Raw genomic sequence first — 19,114 nt, forward strand, 5'->3', positions numbered from 1 at the left:
TCCATAAAGAGCTTAAAACTGTGTCTGGAACAACAGTCGTTAGTCACTGTTTTCATTTTACAGCAAACAGAGCAAACCGTCCCGTGATAGCCCACTAACTAGGAGTCCACAGAAGAGAGAGCCTGGAAAAAGCCGGCGAGAACTAAAGCGCTCGGAGCGCAGCTAAGCTTGCCTAAGGGGCGGGGCCGAGGCCGTTTCCTCCCTGCCGGCTGCGCCGTGCGCTTCCTCGGCGCTCGGCTGGGGCGGCCTGGCCCACAATGAATGGCCGCCGCGGCTACCACTGCTGCTGAGGCGGAGGCCGCGGAGGCCGCAGAGGCGGAGGCCGAGGCCGAGGCGCAGGGGGGCGCGCCCCGGGCCCAGGCCCGGCCCCAGCTGCCGCTGCGGAGCCCGCCGGGAGGCCCCGGAGCGCGGCCACAGCGCAGGTGAGATGGCCCGCCCCAGGCCCAATTCCGGCCTCCTCCCGCCGGGGCGGCCCGAGGACATCCGAGGTTCCGGCCGAGGGCCGAGAGGGGAGGCCCCGGGGCGCCCGGCTGGGAGCGAGAACCCGAATCCGCGATGCTGACAGCGGCGGGAGGGTGAGGTTGAGGTGGCCGGGCCTCAGCTGGCGGCCTACGGCGTCCAGCCTCGAGCCAGGCCCGCGGGGCTTAAGGGCGGCCGGAGGGAGGCGCCGGTCGCGGGCTCCTGGAAGTCGCCGGGCCGGTGGGGGTAATCGTGAGGAGGCGGCGGGCGAGGCCGGAGGGGGAGGGGAGGCCTCAGGCTGGCCAGGGCGGTGGGGGGGAGGGGGGAAGGCTGCGCGGCCCGAGGGAAAGGGCCTGGAGGGGACCGGGAGAGCCGGAGCCTACAGGTAGGGAGCACAGGGGAGGGGGTGGGCGGGTCAGGTTACAGGCCTGGAGGGGCCGCAAGGAAAAGCCCGGGAAGTCGGACTTGGTGGGTGTGGGCGGAGCCTGCTCGAGTGGGGGCGGACTGGAGCGCCCCGGGATGTTAGCAGGGGGTCACGCGAGGTCAGGGCTCCGAGATGTGGGGGTAAGCGACATCCGGGGGCGCCAGGTAAGGCTGGGGACTACGACAGAGTGTAGGGAGTTTGGAAGAGGCGCAGGACCCGTGGGCTGGGCCGGTGGGAAGTGGGGGCAGGTGAGGGAAAACTAGTGTGACCTAAGGGATCTGCGCCCCCTTCCTCCCCCCCCTCCCCCCCGCCCAAGTGTTTGCTCAGGGTCAGAACCAGGGGGTTTCCTCTTTCCCACGCCTCTTCTCTGGAGCCTCGGCCAACTGCTAGCAGGGACCGGCCAGCGGGTGGGTGGGAGTTTGCGTGGGCTGTTCCGGATACCTAGCTCCAGCATCTGGATGGCCACTGTTCACCCCTCACCCCCACCCCACCCACCTTGTAAGGAGGCAGCCAGCCCAGCAGTCTTTACCTGAGTCCTGTATTCGTTCTCCTCCTTCTGGCGCCGGAACCTGGGGGCTCAAGTCTAGGAGACGAGACCTCACAATCCTGTCTCTGCTCCCTAGCTTTCCAGGCCCAACCTGCTGCTTGGGCCTTAATTCTATGTCCCCTCGGAGGTAAAATACTGGAATGATGAGTGCCCGAAGCTCTGTTGTATCTTGGAGACCAAACAGGCACTTACACATGCTGACTTTTGCCTTGGGGGCTCCAGATCTCAGGACCCATCCTCCCTCCGTGGTGCTCCTTCTAGGCCAGGTAGTTGCTAAGCAGGCCAGCGAATAAGCTCATTGATTGCTCACCACCGCTGGGTCTTAGGCTTTCTCTTCGCAGAGAAAGAAGCTGAGGTTCGGGGCGGGGCTTGTCCCTGGTCATATGACTAGACTGTGGCCTATGCCTAGTAAATCGAGTTGGCCCTCCTGGGGCAGCAGCAGAGAAATTCCTGCTGTTCCGATTCCTTGTTGATGGACTCATCTTGGACCTGGCCTTTTCTGGGCTCCCTGGAGTGACTTAATCAATCCCCTTGCAGATGGATCGTGTTTCCCTGGAGTTCAAGGGGCCTGTCAACTGAGGCCTTCTCCTCTTTCTCTTCCATTCAGCATCTGAGAACCAGGGGCACCGCTATTGGAGGTGGTTATAAAGTGGGGCTTAGTGATTCAGGAGTGGGATTTTGTTTTGCTTGCCTAGACTGTGTTCTTTCCGCTTTGGTTTCTTATCAGACTGCTCCAGCTCTGGACTAATTGCAAAGTGAACAGTGTATTTATGGGCAGGTGTGTGTGTGTGTGTTAGGCTTTTAGTATTTTTTGGTTTTGGTTGCTCTTGGGTTGGGGGAACAGTCTCAGTGTTACTGTAGCTCAGGCTGACCTTGAACTTACTATGTGATCAGGCTAGCCTTGAACTATGGCACTTGTGCCTCAACATCCCAATGCTGAGATTATATAGACATGAGCCACCACACACAGGATGTCCTGGTGACTGATTGGACACCAGAGGCAGGAACCACAAACTTCTGGGTGACTGGTACCAGCAAGTTCTGGGTTTAGTGATGACTTTTCTCCCTGTCCCCTTATCTCCTTGGCGTTTCCAGACCAGCACCACCAACAGCTGCCCCTGCCCTAGTCTGTTGGTTCTGTTGGGGCTGGGGGCTGGACCAGCAGCGGATGGGGCTGGCATTGTTCTCTCCACTCAGCTGCTGCTGCAGCTCTCCTTAAAGCCCTGTCCCCAATAGAACTCCTGCCCCACCAGCTGTCACTGTTAGTTGGACTAGTATCCCTCAGAACCTTTATAATTGTGTTCCGACCACCGGTTCTTGCTGCAGTCTTACACTTTGACTGTTGAAAGACAAGGGACTATTTCCTGCCTGGTTGGACCAAGAGAATCTGCTTGGGCATAGACTGGCTGTTCCCAGGCCTCAGCTGGGTGGGGTATTGAGGACAGATGGTGTCAACTAGTCACAGCTGGAATGCAGAACTGGTAGGAGTTTGTTGGCCCTGCAGTATGGAAGCAGAAATGGTCAGATGGCACCTCCACCTGAAGCTAGAAGAGAAGATGCACTGGTCATACCTGCTTCTCAGTAAGAACCTGAGACAAGCACAACAAGTAGACAGGCTGAAGTGGACAGCTTGATTTCAGTGCTCTGTGCCCATTCCCTTGCTGGGACTGAAGGAGCTGCTCTGAGTAACACATTCAGTAGAAGTTGGCTCTGGCAAATCCTGTTCAGATTGTGATGACCATACTTAGACCAAGGAAATGGTCCCCCAAAGTACAGAGAAAACTAGCTGCTCTGTTAAAGAAGGTGAGGAGATGGTCAGTAGTGTGGGGGCAGAGATATTTCCATTGGATAGTCAAAGATGAACCATGAACTGAATTGAATTAGATGGAAGTTTTGTTGAGGACGGGTATTCTGGATGAGGACAACACATTCAAAGCTTTTATTGAGTGTGCGCCAGGCTCCTGCTGAGTTACCAAAATGTTTTGTCTTTGTGAGGGTAGAGTGAGGGATGACCCCTGGTGTGGGGCAGAGATCCTGGCCACAGGAAAGAAGAACCTGGTCAGAGGATCTCATGGGTCTCCCTAGCACCCCCAGGCAAAGTTCATATCCCTTGACTTATATCCAGAGTGCCCCCTCACCTTGGTTTTTTCAAAATAGGGCTTCTCTGTGTAGCTCTGGCTGTCCTGGAATTCACCGTGTAGACCAGACTGGCCTTGAACTCATAGAGATCCCTCTCTGCCTCCCAAATGTTGGGATTAAAGGCGTGAGCCACCACAGCCCAGCCATTCAGAGTGTCTTAAAATCTGTCCTCCACCACCTCCCTCAGGTTCATGAACTGGGTTTTCTGGAAAACAGTCTGTACTTGGGCTGTACAGGGCCCATTAGAAGGCTGGTGAGTGAGCTCTGACCCAGGGATTCATTGCCAGAGCCAGCGAAACAGCACCTGCAGCAGGTCAGAAGTAACATGTCACAGTCTGTGTGCCCCAAGGATGCTTTTCATCCTGTCTGCTCTCCTGTGCTGCCTCAGCAGAGGTGCAAAAGTTAGAGCCTGTGGGACTTCTGCACCTGGTGTTTTCTAAGAGAACAGAAAAGAGGAGGAGAAATGGACATTATGATAGAAGAGTCAGGTGCCACCTCTAGCCCCCTCTTCTCAGCCCAGAGACCCTGCCTGGAGGTTGTAGGCCTCGGTTTGCCTCGCTGATAAATAAGGACACAGTCGTGCCTGACCTGTTTAGGTTGTCATGGGTGGGAGTAAAGGCACTCCCGGTTTCTAGGAGGCCAGGATTGCTTATTAACTCAAGACACAGTTGTGTAGGATGGCTCCCCACCACCAAGAATTGAGTTGGTGGCCAGACATGGTAATACACACCTCTAATCCCAGTACTAGGTGGCAGAGGCAGGTGAATCCAGGCCAGCCAGGGCAACATAGTGAGAGTGTGTCAACAACAAAAGAATGACCTGTTGTAAATAGCATTGATTTGGTGCTCCACTAATACCTGGTGTCTGGTTTGTGGTGGGGAGGGGGGAGGAACTCCTGTTGTCTTGTGATGAACTAAGCTCTGAAAGTGTTGAGGAACCAACCCTTAGGGACTCCTGCCTGATGGGTAATCCCTGCAACAGCAGAGGTTCCAGGAGATAGTGAAAGACATAAAACGACAGAATTTACAGACAAGAAGGTGCAAAAGAGACAGTACCAATAATAGCAGGTAGTGTTGATGTCAGCTAAGAACTGAGGTTGTTCTATCGTTGCCCCCCCTTCCCTCTCTCAAACATCTGTTTGTGAGACAGTATCTTTTGGGAGTTGGTTCTTTCCACCTTTGGGTTCTAGAGATCAAACTCAGCAGGTGTCTTTACCCACTGAGCCATGTCACCAGCCCATGTATTAATCCATTTTATAAACTGATATCAGGCCAGTAGTACTCTGTATCACCAGTGGCAAGCATTGTCAAAGATTTAAGCCTAGTGGAATACAGAAATGCCTGTTTGCAGGTTCTGTATCTCCATAGTTGACTATAAATTGAAAACTATTCAGAAACAGTGTTGTGTTTACATTGAACATTTACACACTTCATTTGCTTTCTTTTTGTGATTTTAAGGATGGAATTCAGAGCCTGTGCCAGCTGGGCAAGCATTCTACCATTGAACTGCACCCCCTTCCCTGAACAGACTTGTTTCTTCTCATTATCCCCTTAAACAATAGCATTTGAGACAGGATCTAGCTATCGGTCCAGTCTCCCAAATTCTGTGATTAGCAGGGCATGTAACTAGATTCTTTGATTTTATGTATTTACTTTTTTGTTTGTTTGTTTTATTTGTTTGTCTGTGAGGTTTTTTTTAGATTTATTTATTTATTATTTATTTATGCATGCATGCATGCATGCAGTATCCTGCCTGTAGGCCAGAAGAGGGCACCAGATCTCATTAGGTGGTTGTGAGCCACCACGTGGTATCTAGGAATTGAACTCAGGACCTCTGGAAGAGCAGTCAGTGCTCTTAATCACTGAGCCATCTCTCCAGCCCCTGTTTGTGAGTTGTTTTTGTTGTTGTTGTTGCTTGTTTATTTGTTTGTTTGTTTTGAGACAAGGTTTCTCTGTAGCTTTAGAGCCTGTCCTGGAACTAGCTCTTGTAAACCAGGATGGCCTCAAACTCACAGAGATCTGCCTGCCTCTGCCTCCTGAGTGCTGGGATTAAAGGTGTGTGCCACCACTGCCTGACTGTATTTACTTTTTTATTATTAAATATTAGTCTGTTTATTTGGCAGGGCATGAAGATCAGAGGATAACTTGGGGAAGTCAGTTCTCTCCTCCTACCGTGTGGGTCCTAGGGATTCAGGACCCTATTCTGGAGGCAAGTTTTAACTAGTGAGCAATCTTGTTGGCCCTGCAACTAACTGACTTTTAACATCACTCATGTAGCATTTTTATTAGATTTGGTACTAGAAGCCATCTAGAGATAATGTAAGGTCTAGAAGAAGCACTAGGGACAGGCTGGGTGGAAGAGCACTAGCCTGGTATGCAAAGGTCCTTAGGTTCTATCCCCAGCGCCAAAACAAACAAAAACGGGGGAAAAAATCTACAAGAGGATGTGTTTCCATTCTATGTACTACTATGACAATCAGATAAGGGACTGGAGCTTCTATACTTTAAGAGATGTGAGTTCTCCAGGCATGATTTTGTTTTGCTGTTCAGTTTGTTTTGTTATGTCTTGCTGTATAGCCTTAAACTCCTACCTTAGCCTCCCAGGTAGCTAGGACTAAAGTCTCAGTTTTCTGACTTGATAAATGGGGATAGCCAGTCATTATACCTGATCTGTAGGTGCTGTCAGCCAGGGTCCAGAGCCAGGCCAGACTACCTACATGTACCATGTCTCAATACAAACATGAGATGATGGGTTGTCTTGTTTATCGTGTTCCTTTTTTTGCTACCATGGTCCTGCATGGTCTCCAGTGTATCTCAGCAAGCCCCATCTACAGTGAACCATCCTCCCTCAACTCCACTACTGTTATTAGTTATACTTGTCACCTCAGGGTTGGACTTTGCACTTGATCTTTGTGTCCTCTGTTCTGTCTTTGGGGTCTGAAGTCACTCAGAGTGGACGGTGACTTGGAAGGGTAGGCTTGAGATCAGACTTGGTGGCATTACCCAGGCCAGGACTCCATAAAGACAGGCAGAACCGCTGCTGGGCTCTGGAAGGATCTGGAGCTGCCTCAGGCAGAAGCTAGAGTACAGGGGCCATTAAGAGCAAGGAGGAAGGGTAACAGACAGAGATGCCCATTCCTGGAGATGCTGGTGAAGGAAGAAGATGGGGGGACATGGGCAGGAGGAAAACCAGATCACATTGACCTTTGGAGACCCTGTGGTAAGGACCCCCAGGTCATCAGCAGACTCCTTTTCTGGGTGGTAAAGCTTGGCCCATTCAGGTCTCCTGACTGCCTCGGCATTGTCAGTTCTATGGACAGGATTCAGGAACAAACTTAGCCCTGCTCTTTCTGTGATCCAGGCCTCTGTTTTTGCTTCTCTGGCTTGTTCTTCTGAACTGGATGTTAGGAAGGCTCATCTCAGGAAATATCCTGGGAGATGAGATGGGCTTGTCTGAGCTTTTATCGGGCACTGTGAAAGGGAGCTGCTGTTCATCCTATTCCTGCCATAGGTTTAATGACAGCCTTTCAGGGAAAGAAAATGAATTCAGTGTGTGTGTGGGGGGGGGTGCCCTAGCACTTGGGAGGTAGAGGCAGGCAGCTCTTTGTGTTCAAGACCAGCCTGATGTACATAGTGAGACCCTGTCTCAAAAACAGAAGACCACAGAAATAGATGCCAGTTGATTGTGGTGATACACATACTTGGACAGCTAGGACAGGAATTCAATTTCATCCTCTATCTACCTATTCAAGATAGAGTCCAGCCTTGAAATCCTGCCCCAAAAAATAACAGCAAAAAGGTCAAACTATAAGATCCATACAAGTAGACCACTTTTCTCTTTACTATCAATGTTTACTTCCCTTCATACTGTCTGAGTGGGGACTATATGTATCCCTATTGGTGCTGCTTAGGTTGGAACCAGAGACTTTGCCACTGAACTGCCCAGCATAATTTATTGCTCACACCCTGGAAGCTGGAAGTTCAAAATGAAGGTACTGCAAGCTTCGTTTTCATTGTTTGCTGAGGGCCGTAGAAGGTGGAAGTGAGAGGGATGAACATGTTTCCATGGGTGGGTATCTCATGAATGTGGAACTGTCATGAACTAATTACCTCCCAAAAGCCTGCCCTCCCCCCCTTTTTTTTGAAACAGGACCTCTTTTGGCCTGCATGCAGAATCCAAAAGAGGACATCAGATTCCCTAGAACTAGAGATCCATACAGTTATGAGCTGCTATGTGGGTGCTGGGAATTGAACCAGGGTCCTATTGAAAAGCAACCATAGTGCTCTTAACCATGAACCATCTCTTCAGCCCCAGCTTCAAACTTATCTTTTAACACCTCCTGCCCAGAAAATAGATGTGTACTACTGTGCCTGCCAAAGTCCTGCTTAGCTGTTGCATTAGAAATGGATTTTGACATACAAATTAGTTTTTCTTTTTCTTTCTTCCTTTTTATGTTTTGATTTGTTGTTTCAAGGCTGGGTCTCTAGAGCTCAGGCCAGCACTATAGCACTGTTGCCTACCTCATCCACACAGTACTAGGACTGCTGGCGTCATCCTGAGCTGCTTTGTTTGTTTGTTTGTGTGGTGCAAGAGTGGAACCCACTGCTGTGCCTGTGTGACTTTGGTGGACTTCAAGTCTGTTGTCCAAGGCCCTCTTCCCCAAGAGCGAGTGGTCTCTTCCCAGGAAACACCCTGCCAGCCCCCTTCCCACAGATAGTGAGTCAACATCAGTATCACGATCTGAAACTCAGTGACATCAGTTCCCAAGTTTGATCCTAACTTGTGGCTATCCTGAGGTCAGCTGTCAGAGGAGGCCAAGACAACACTTCAGAGCTCCCATTCTTGTTTTATTAGACATGGGATTATATTTGAAGCAATACGAATTAAGTCTTTTTAAAAATACTTTGGGGGGTATTTATATTTTCTGTGTATGGGTATTTTTCCTGCGTGTATGTGTACCATGGGCATGCCACGCCCAGGGAGACCAGAAAAGGGCATCTGATTTCCAGGAACTGGGGTTAGAAACAGTTGAGAGGTCTGGTTTTTGTGGCCCAAGCTGATCCTGAACTCCTATGTTCAGGCTGTCCTTCTACCTCAGTCTCCTGAGTAACTGGAACTACTTGCAAATACGACCATACCTGATCCAGTCCTAGGGTCAAGGGACACAGTGGTGAGCTGCTTGAATAAACTTCCTGCCCCAGTAGGTCCTTCATGAAGCAAAGACAATTTGCTAGATCTTCAGATTTGTTGTGTCGGTGAGACAGATAAAAATACTTGTTGTGGCCGGGCGGTGGTGGCGCACGCCTTTAATCCCAGCACTCGGGAGGCAGAGGCAGGCGGATCTCTGAGTTCGAGGCCAGCCTGGTCTACAAGAGCTAGTTCCAGGACAGGGTCTAGAAACTACAGGGAAACCCTGTCTCGAAAAACCAAAAAAAGAAAAAAGAAAAAAAAAATACTTGTTGTACAAGCCTGGCAGCCTGAGTTCAGTCCCTGGCTCACATAAAGGTGGAAGGAGAACTGACTCTACAGAGTGGTCTTTGATCACCATGCATGTGCTGTGGTGTGGTGTGTGTGTGTGTAAAGGATGATTCAGCAATTAAGAGTTGTAGCTCTTGCAGAGAACTGAGGTTGGACTCGAGTATCCCTTTGGTGGTTCACAACCATCCATAACTGCATTTCCCTCTTCAGACCTCTAAGGGCACCAAGCACACAGGCAGTGCACAGATATACTTGCAGGCAAAACACAAAATGAATAAATGTAATTTTAAACTTAAAAGGCCCAGAGTGATGCTACATGCCTTTAATCCCAGCATTTGGTGGGAATAAGAGGCAGGTAGATTTCTTTGAGTTTAAGTCCAGTCTGGTCTACATATTGAGCTCCAGGCCAGCCAGAGCAACATAGTGGGACTTTGCCTTAGCTTATCTTCTTGAGTGCTGGAACTATGTGGGTGTTCTATTATGAGTCTTTTTCTTAAAAAACCATTTAGATAAAACCAAGTAAACTTAATCCCAGCACATAGGAAGTAGAGGCAGGTGGATCTCTGAATTTAAGACTAGACTGTGGCTGTGTAATGAGATCTGTCTAGAAAGAAAAGGAGAGAGAGGGAGAGGGAGAGAGGGAGGAGAGACTTGGAGCTGGGTGTGGAGGCTCCCCAGCACTGAGAAGGCTGAAGGTAAAGAATTGGTGCACGCTCAAAGCTAGCATAGGTTACATAGCAGAAACCTGTCCACAAATGAAAAGCAATAGGCCTTTTTTTTTCCAAATGAACAGTATGCCCACAAGGTATAAAATTTAAGATCAGAAAATATACTTTGCACAGCTTCCTAGTTCTATGCAAAGGAAAACAGTTGCGGTCTCCTTTTCTGTTTGTCTGGGGTGGGGATTTGGCAGGGTGGCACGCTGGCCTCATTCAGGCCAGTGCGCTGTCCCAGCCCTCTTTGTTGTTTTCGTCCAGCAGTTCTCTTGTGGTTACCACGCACCACCCCTTTAAACTGTGACAGCTACTGAAATGGGGTCTGTATTGCCCAGGCTAGCCTCTGTCTTTAGGCTCAGTGGATCCGCCCCCACTGTGCCCTCCAGAATTGCTAGGTCTACTACACCTGGCTTTGTAGTGATCTTTCATCTATTCAGAATTAGGGAAGGATCTATCAATGATTGATTGTTAACCTTTTTTTTTCTTTTTTTCTTTTCTTTTTTTTTTTTTTTTGTTTTTTCTTTTGATATTTTGAGACAGTGATTGTTAACTTTTTTCTTTTTTTGATATTTTGAGACAGGGTTTCTCTGTAGCTCTCTCCTAGAACTCGCTCTGTAGACCAGGCTGGCCTCGAACTCACAGAGATCTGTCTCTGCCTCTTGAGTGCTGAGATTAAAGGTGTGCGCCACTGCTGTCCGGCTGTTATTTTTTATTTTTATGTGCATTGGTGTTTTGCCTGCATCTATGTCTGTGTGAAGGTGTTAGATCTTGGAGTTACAGACAGTTGTGAGCTGCCATGTGGGTGTTGGAAATTAAACTAGAATCATCTGGAAGAGTAGCCAATCCTCTTAACTGCTGAGCCATCTAGCCCTGCTCATTGTTAACTTAAAGTGATAGTTGGTTACACCAAGAATAAGCACACATTCCCTTTGTTCTAAGCAAACCCGTTTCTTCTTTTTCAGCTCCTTGCAACTATCTGTTTTATGTTTTAATGGATTTGCCTGTTTTGGATATTTAATATAAATGGAATCATATGTCATATGATCCTTCTAAAATCTGGCTTTTTCCTATCATATGAAGAATCTTGAGACTTTTCCCAAGTACTTTCCCCACATTATGTTCTCAACGGATTGTATAAGAGTTCAGAGTTCTCACCTTTGGTACTGCCTGCCTTATTTTAGAGTAGGAATGGAAGTGGCTGAACTTAGAGCCTTGTTCACATACCCCAGCCTTTTACCTGCTTTGTTTCTGCTTTCAAGCCTTAAGTATGAGGTGATAACTGTTTTGCATTATGGTTTGAATATATGTTTTCATGGTGACTAGCAGCATGATCAGTGAGTGCCAAGGGTCATATTCTGGGCTGCAGAAAGTGGTGTGGACATACCAGTGGCCATTTTTAATAGGATGTGAGAATGTTGGTGCAGTGTACTTGTGTCCGCCCTTGTGCAAGAGACTGATCTTGACCATCTGCTCCCAGTGTACCAGTCCACATCCTCACATTCAACCAACCTTAGATCCAGAAAGAGTTTCTCTGATGGTGAAACTCAGTGGTAGAGCATGTGCCCAGCTTATGTAAAACCCTGGATTCCATCCCCAGCAGTGCCCTGAACATTTTAAATGTGGTTTATTTGTGTGTGTGGTTTTTTTGTTCTTTTTACTTTATGTATAAGGATGTTTGCCTATATGTGTGCCTGTTGATCCCCTGGAACTAGGATTTTAGATAGTTATGAGCCACTGTATGGATGCTTGGAGTCAAACTCTGCAGGAATAAAAGTGCTCTTAAGTGATGAGCCATCTCCAGCCCCTGCCCAGAACATTTGAAATCCAGGTATGATGGTTTACACCTATTATACTGGCAATCTGCAGACTGAGGCAGGAGGCGTGCCCTGAGTTCTAGGTCAGCTCTAACGGGAAACTTGTCTACAACAGACAAGTATTTTGAATATGGAAAGTACTTACATAGTGCTTATATTGAACCAGGTATTACAAGTCCTCTAGAGATCGTTTAAAATATATGGAGTCACATCAGTAACCCCAGGTTTAGAGGCAAGAGGACCAAGACTCTGAGGCCAGCTGAGTAATATGAAACCCAGAAGCTTAGTGGTGAGCACTTGCTTAGCAGCGCTGGAAAGCAGAGGAGCTTGAGTGGATGTGGACTCCAGTGCCTGTAGTGCCCCCGAACAGTCAGGACCCTGCAGATACCCATGGGATGACTATGTCATAAAGGCAGGGCTGTGTGGGGACAGGAAGTGGAAGTGGCACTGACATTCTTAGATATATCACAGATTTTACCATGTGAATGTTGTGGCTCCCACAAGCTCTCCATGTAGGAAGGGAGGTTGCCAAGGCAGGGCAGGGCATATGTTGGTTTCTGCCCTCTGACCTGTCCAGTGTCTGTCTCCTGTCCTCATGCAGCTGCTGCCATGGCGCAGACCCTGCAGATGGAGATTCCAAACTTTGGCAACAGCATCCTTGAGTGCCTCAATGAGCAGCGGCTGCAGGGACTATACTGTGATGTGTCAGTGGTGGTTAAGGGCCATGCCTTCAAGGCCCACCGTGCTGTGCTCGCCGCCAGCAGCTCCTACTTCCGGGACCTATTCAACAGCAGCCGCAGTGCTGTGGTGGAACTGCCAGCCGCCGTGCAGCCACAGTCATTCCAGCAGATCCTCACATTTTGCTATACAGGCCGGCTGAGCATGAACATGGGGGACCAGTTCCTGCTCATCTACACAGCCGGCTTCCTGCAGATCCAGGAGATCATGGAGAAGGGCACCGAGTTCTTCCTTAAAGTTAGCTCTCCAAGTTGCGACTCCCAGGGCCTGCACCCGGAGGAGGCCCCATCCTCAGAGCCTCAGAGTCCTGTAGCGCAGACACTGGGCTGGCCTGCCTGTAGCACGCCACTGCCCCTTGTGTCACGGGTCAAGACAGAACAGGAGTTGGACTCCGTACAATGCACACCCATGGCCAAGAGGCTATGGGATAGCAGCCAGAAGGAGGCTGGAGGCAGTGGTAGCAACAATGGCAGCCGCAAGATGGCCAAGTTCTCCACACCAGACTTGGCCCCAAACCGGATGCCCCAGCCAGTCTCAGTGGCCACAGCTACAGCAGCAGTGGCTGTGGTTGCAGTGGGGGGATGTGTGAGTGGACCCAGCATGTCAGAGCGGACCAGCCCAGGTACCTCCAGTGCTTACACCAGTGACAGTCCTGGCTCCTACCACAATGAGGAGGACGAAGAGGAAGATGCAGGTGAAGAGGGTACAGATGAGCAGTACCGTCAGATCTGCAATATGTACACCATGTACAGTATGTTGAACGTTGGTCAGTCAGGTGAGTGCCACCCGTGTGTGTGTGTGTATGTGTCTGTCTGTCTGTATGTGTGTGACATGAATACACTTGCCCCTCCCCTATTTCCACAGCTGAGAAAGTAGAAGCTCTCCCTGAGCAGGTGGTCCTCGAGTCCCGAAGTCGCATCCGGGTGCGACAAGACCTGGCATCTCTTCCAGCTGAACTTATCAACCAGATTGGCAACCGCTGCCACCCAAAGCTCTATGATGAAGGTGACCCCTCTGAGAAGCTGGAGCTCGTGACAGGTGTGCTGACTGTACTTCAGTCCCTCCAATCCCTTGGCTCTGCAACCTCTGGTCTCATGTCACAGTTATTACAAACTAGCCGTCTACCTGTATGTCCCAGGGCAGTTGACATCCTTGGTTTCCATTTGGATAGCAGTTGGTAGCAGCTGTCCAGACGAGAAGTGTTGAATTAGATGGGTTTGGTCTGGGAACTCCTTACCTAGCATACATAAAGCCCTAGATTCCATACCAGGCACTACATGAACTTGGCATGATGGTATACATTTATAATTTCAGCACTCAAGAAGTCAAGGCAGAAGAGTCAAACGATCATGGTTGGCCCTGTTTATACAGCAAATTTGAGACTAGTTGGGATACATGAGACCTTGTCTCAAAAAGGAGTCAAAAAGATTGAGTTTAAGGTGGGGTATGACTCAGTGTACAGAACCAGCATGCTAGAGAGATCCCAAGTTTTGTTGGATTTTTTTTTTTTTTTTTTAAATAAAAACAGGGTTTCTCTGTAGCCTTGGCTATTACTCTGTACACCAGGCTGGTCTGGAACTCAAAGAGATCCACCTGCCTCTACCTCTCAAGTATTGAGATTAAAGGCGTGTGCCAGCACTACCAGCTAGATCCAAGTTTTACTCTCAGCACCACAAAGGGAGGTGGGTAAGAAGAGTGGTACCAAGGGGAGGTGGAATACATCTGAGATCCTAGACTCAGAGTTTGAAGCCAGCCTGAGCTACATAGTAAGACCCTGTCTCAACCAAAAAGAAAGGAGCAGGGAGAGGGAGGAGAGATAAATTGATTTGCTTCTCATCAAAGACCAATTTGTAGGTTTTTGGGTCATAGGAGCTAGTGGAGAGGGGTGTGGCTGGGCCAGAAGTTTGGGGCTCACTGCAATAGGGACCTACGGGTGTGAGTCTTTCTGGACCTCTGCCATCTTGTTTGTACCTACTACCTAGGTGTATTCAGAGCGCCTATGGCACACTTGGGTGTTCAGACTAAGTGAGTTGAGATTTGGGTCCAGATCATATGACTTTTCTTACTAGGCACCAATGTGTACATCACAAGGGCACAGCTCATGAATTGCCACGTCAGTGCAGGCACGAGGCACAAGGTCTTGCTGCGGAGGCTCCTGGCATCTTTCTTTGACCGGTAAGATATACCCGAGAGTCCCAAGGTAGAGGAACAAATTCTCTCACACCTCTACCAAGAACGCTGATGCCCTCCATACCTCTACCCTACCTCCAGGAACACACTGGCCAATAGCTGTGGCACTGGCATTCGTTCTTCCACCAATGACCCCAGACGCAAGCCGCTAGACAGTCGCGTCCTCCATGCTGTCAAGTGTGAGTGTTCTGCTGGGGCCTGGGGTTGGCAGATGGGATTTGTTTTGGTTTTTTGTGGTTTTCAAGACAGGGTTTCTCTGTGTAGCCCTGACTGTCCTGGAACTTGCTCTGTAGACCAGGCTTGTCTCAAACTCAAGAAATCTGCCTGCCTCTGCCTCCCAAGTGCTGGGATTAAAGACCACCACTGTTCAGAGGGCTTTTGTTTTTTCCTTTAATGTTTGACATGATGGATGGGTGGGGTTGGGTTTGGTTGGTTGGTTGATTTTGGATTTTTTTGAGACAGGGTCTCTCTACATAGGTCCTGGTTCAGAAAAGGGGGTGGGGTGTCTGGGGCCAAAGAGGTGGTTCAGCAATTGAACAAGCTGAGTTTGATCCCCTGCAGCCCTCCTACAAGTTGTTCTCTGCCACATATCCAAATAATGATACATTTTAAAACTTGGAATGGTTCTGGCTGGGTGGCAGCCCCAGCAATCAGGAGGCAGAGGCAGGTGGATTTCTGTGAGTTTGAGGCCAGCCTGGTCTACAGAGTGAGTTCCAGGATAGCCAGCGCTATACTGAGAAATACTGTCTTTAAAAACCAAAAGGTCGGGAGGGGGCTGTTCTGACTAGCACTCAAGAGGCTACAGCTACATTGAAAAGTGGGCGGGGGGGGGCGCTTCTGAGGTCCTCTTGTGGCTTATTGAGAAAGAGGTTGTAAATAGGGGTTTCTTCACATTTGGCATATAGTGTGGAAGGGACCTGAGTGCCTTTGTCAAGGAGGAAGATCTCAGGTCCATGGTAGTCAAGAGAAGATTGAGATAGCCAGAACCTATCAAAGGGCAAGTCTGTGGCAGTGGCAGCCACTTGTCAGGGGATGCCTAGGTTTACATTGGCAGTCTCCCAGGCCCTGAATCTTACAACACTACATGTCCCTAAGTGGGTGGGCAGCAGAGTTTGGTGTAGTTAGTGGTATCCACTGGACGTTCATAGAAGCTGGGAGACTTAATAGGAGGAGTCTAGGCCCGAGCTGCCTGCTCTACTCCCACAGACTACTGCCAGAACTTCGCCCCCAACTTCAAGGAGAGCGAGATGAACGCCATTGCAGCTGACATGTGCACCAATGCCCGCCGAGTGGTACGTAAAAGCTGGCTGCCCAAGACCAAGCCGCTGCACCTGGTGGAGGGTGATAGCTACAGCAGCTTCATCAACGACACTGGCAAGATAGAGCCGGACATGATGAGCATGGAACACAGCTTCGAGACAGCCAGCCACGATGGCGAGGCCGGCCCTTCGGCTGAGGTTCTCCAGTAACATGTGTGACACCCCTCCCCTTACAGGATGTCACACACCCCTTCCTATCACATACCCCCACCTACCACCTGGTCACGATCTACTGTCTGTCCCTCCTCAGGACCTGTGAGGAGGTACTCCATGCCCTCTAGCAGGATGCAGTAGCTGGCTGACCAAAGCCAAGCCACCACACCTAGCAGAGGGCGGCACCTACAGCAGCTTTCTCAGTGACAGTGAGAAAGAGCTGAACATGATGGGCATAGACTACAGCTTCCAGACAGACAGACAGCCCCCTCAGAGGAGGTCCTCCAGTAGCCGCCTAGGACCCTCCCATGGATGTCACACTCCCCCTCCTGTCACACACATACCCCCACCACCTTAGTCACGAGCTACTGTCTGTCGTCCCCGGAACCTGCAGGGGGTGCTGCATGCTCCCAGCCTCTCTGCCTCCCTGTCATCCCACACCTTTTCCCCAAAGCAAGCTGGGCTGGGTCAAGAGAGGACAGGCATCAGGTGGGATCTGTGACCTTCCTCAACACTCATGGGGAGCCCTGGTTCCCCTTCCTCTTAGGCATTTCCCAGCACCAGGCCCGGCTAGGGGATGGGCAGAGCTCAAGAAGAGCCTGCCCCTCACTGTGTCTGCTTGGGACTCCATGGGCCCAGGGGTTCTCAGAACCCCTCCCACCACCACCCCCAGTGCTTCCATGTCTCCAAAAGCGCCTTCCTGTCCCTCTCGTCTGTCCCTGCACCTTGGGGCTGGGGTAGGTGAGGCCAAGAGGGACTGTCTACTTTGCAGATGAGGAAACAAGCCCAAAAGGCTTAGAGAAATTTTTAAAACTGACCCTCTGTAGCAGCCTCCATCGTACCCCTCTTAATCCCACCCTGCTCTGCCTCTGTGGGTTCCCTCAGCCCAAGAGGCTGGTTCTAAGAGAGCAGTGCTCCTGTGGGCAGACGAGAGTCTCAGGACAGGTTTCCAGTCTGGCAGAATTTGTGGGTGTGCGTGCGTGCATGCGTGTGTGCGTGCGTAGAGTGTTTGCTTGTAAAAACATGAAGATCATGAGGCAGCAAGACCAGGGTCGGAACCAGGGAGCAGGCTGGGAGGCTGCTGCCCTTCTCCCATCCGACCCTGGGCAGGGCTCCCAGCCCCCACCCCCTGTACATAACTTTTTGAAACATTTTTTTAGCGAATGAAATATTGAAGTATAAGATTTCCTTTTATTTTTCAAATCAATGGGAATGTGTCTGAGGTCCCCTGGGTCCCTGGGCTGTGGAAGGCAGGATGCAGGGAAAACTGAATGTGTGTGTGTGTGGAATGTGGGTGCATGTTTCCACAGGGGCCCATTCCCAGTGCCCCAGGACTCCTGTGGATCCAACCAGCTTCCTCTCCCCCAGGACTACAGTTTAAGGGTGTTCACAGGTCCCAGTTGGCTGAGCCCGCTCCTGGGGGATGAGGCAGGGCAGGGTCCACATCATTGTTGGTGGCTTGTGGAGCTTTCTCTGGCTGTTCCTTTCCACTCTTAACTCTCCAGGAGCCAGCTCTTGGGTTTCTGAGTGTAATATGTGAGCACAGGGTTCTGTTACTCTTCATTACTGTCATTTCACCATCTCACTGGTTCTGTTCTAGCCCTGACCTCCTCCCGCTCCCCAACTCTGCATTCTAGCTGCCTCTTCAGAGGCAAGGAGTTGCAGGATTGGAGAAGGTGGGATGGAGCCTTTTGAGTCAGATCTGGAGACCTGCCTCCAGGCCAGCAGCACCCTCTAATCTGCCAGGGTCCCTCTTAACATCTGATAGTGAGGGTGGGGTGTTGGGTCCTGATTTGGCCCCCAGTACCTTAGCCCTGGGTGACCAAGTGGAGGGGAGTTGACACCCCTAGCTAAAGCACAAGCACCTTAGTCATACCCCCCTCCCTCTACCCTTGTCCTGGCCTGTTGTCCCACCTCCCCCAGCGAAGATCCCAAAGCACAATCTCCTGGAAACTTGGCAAGCAGCTGAGCCTGGCCATGGTGAGGGCAGGCTGTGCTCCCTGCCCAAGCTTAGTAAGGGGGCAGCTCCATGGGACTGAGAGGTCTTGTAGAGTGGGCAGCAGAGCCCATTGGTTCCAAGCACCTCAGGAGGTGGCCCTGACTCCCGGGGCTTGGGGTGGGGGAGGTATAAAGCCAGGGGTGCAGGGGAGAAAACTACTCACTAGGAGAGCCAAAGACAGGGTTGTGCCTTACCTCAGGAGCCACCCCTGCGCCCCTCCTCTGGCGGTCAGCTGCTTGCTCTGCCCTCCTGAGAGCTGCATGCTCCCACCCCAAGCACCCAGGAGAGTGAAAAAGTAACCCACCTAGCAGGAAAGACAACTAGGGGCAAACCCAGTGGCTACCCTCCCACCCATCCACGCCTCTCATGGGGACAGCCATCACCCACTGGCCCATGTGAAGTGCCAATGCCCTTCCCACCCAGAGCCAAGCCCCTACCCTTCCCAGGCCCACAAGTGAGATTGCACATTAACTACTGTACGGAGAGGAGCGGTGTTGGGAAATGTGAACCCTGAGAGTCAGTGATGCTGATAAGAATAAACAAGACGCCTTTGTAACAGCCCTGCTGTTCTCTGCTCACTGGCGAGTGACATGCTGGCTACCCATCCACATAAACACCTGGCTTCTGACAGTCTACCATATGTTGAGATCCTTGGGCTGCCACCAAACTACAGTCTTGCCTGAGATCACAAGTGTAACTAGAAAATAGGCAGGAGCATGCAGAAGGCACAGGGTCCCAGGGCCCAAGAAAGGCCCCAAGAACAAAGAAGCATGGGGAAACAGTGGTGACTCATACCCAGGGGGATTGAAAACCAGAGGATCGGGACTTTAGTTACATGGCAAGAGTCTGTCTAAAGAGGAAGTTGGGGGTTTAGCGCTCAAGTCTCCTCAGGTCACTGGCCTTCACTGTGCCTTCAGACTAGCCCAAGCCCACACCTGTCCATGAGGAGTGTGTCTGTGGAGGTACGTTCTTGTGAAGATAACAAGTTTTTTAATTCCCAGGAGCACCTGGGATTAGGAGGGTGGCTTGATTTGTGGTGTATGAAACAGCTCCCTAACAGAGCTTAGGTTGGTCTATGACTTGTGACTCTTTTACCTTCTAATACCATGTTTCACTGAGACCAGGAGCTTGTATTTTG

The 19,114-nt window shown here is 50.4% G+C and overlaps 2 protein-coding genes across 4 annotated transcripts in view; one reads left to right on the forward strand and one right to left on the reverse strand.

The window, feature by feature from the left end:
- The window catches only part of Trmt1 (tRNA methyltransferase 1), a 14,093-nt gene extending 12,543 nt beyond the window's left edge, over positions 1-1,550 (reverse strand). The window contains exon 1 of one of the 2 annotated variants that reach the window (XM_038312230.1): positions 1,413-1,550. The gene's annotated coding sequence lies outside the window, so the exon portion shown is untranslated. The remainder of the gene's footprint in view (positions 1-1,412) is intronic. The other variant, XM_038312232.1, reaches the window with a different exon arrangement.
- On the forward strand, positions 268-18,534 carry Nacc1 (nucleus accumbens associated 1). Of its 2 annotated transcripts, none has more exons than XM_038312233.2 (6): positions 268-422; positions 12,179-13,090; positions 13,180-13,353; positions 14,385-14,490; positions 14,587-14,684; positions 15,712-18,534. In XM_038312233.2, exons 2-6 carry the CDS (start codon positions 12,187-12,189, stop codon positions 15,972-15,974), a joined length of 1,545 nt encoding a protein of 514 aa, XP_038168161.1. In that variant the 5' UTR covers positions 268-422; positions 12,179-12,186; the 3' UTR covers positions 15,975-18,534. The 2 variants fall into 2 exon arrangements, with proteins under 2 accessions (XP_038168161.1, XP_038168162.1); XM_038312234.2 differs by lacking the exon at positions 268-422 and adding an exon at positions 530-705.
- Positions 18,535-19,114: the final 580 nt, after the last annotated feature.

Source organism: Arvicola amphibius, chromosome 15 (assembly GCF_903992535.2).
Source record: "Arvicola amphibius chromosome 15, mArvAmp1.2, whole genome shotgun sequence".
NCBI lineage: Eukaryota > Metazoa > Chordata > Mammalia > Rodentia > Cricetidae > Arvicola > Arvicola amphibius.

Bases quoted from the DNA above. Each gene is read 5' to 3' on its own strand.
- Nacc1 (XM_038312233.2), top strand. From the start codon at position 12,187: ATGGCGCAGACCCTGCAGATGGAGATTCCAAACTTTGGCAACAGCATC. The intron at 13,354-14,384 runs GTGTGCTGACTG...TTTTCTTACTAG, and splicing joins GAAGCTGGAGCTCGTGACAG to GCACCAATGTGTACATCACA. The intron at 14,491-14,586 runs GTAAGATATACC...CCCTACCTCCAG, and splicing joins CTGGCATCTTTCTTTGACCG to GAACACACTGGCCAATAGCT.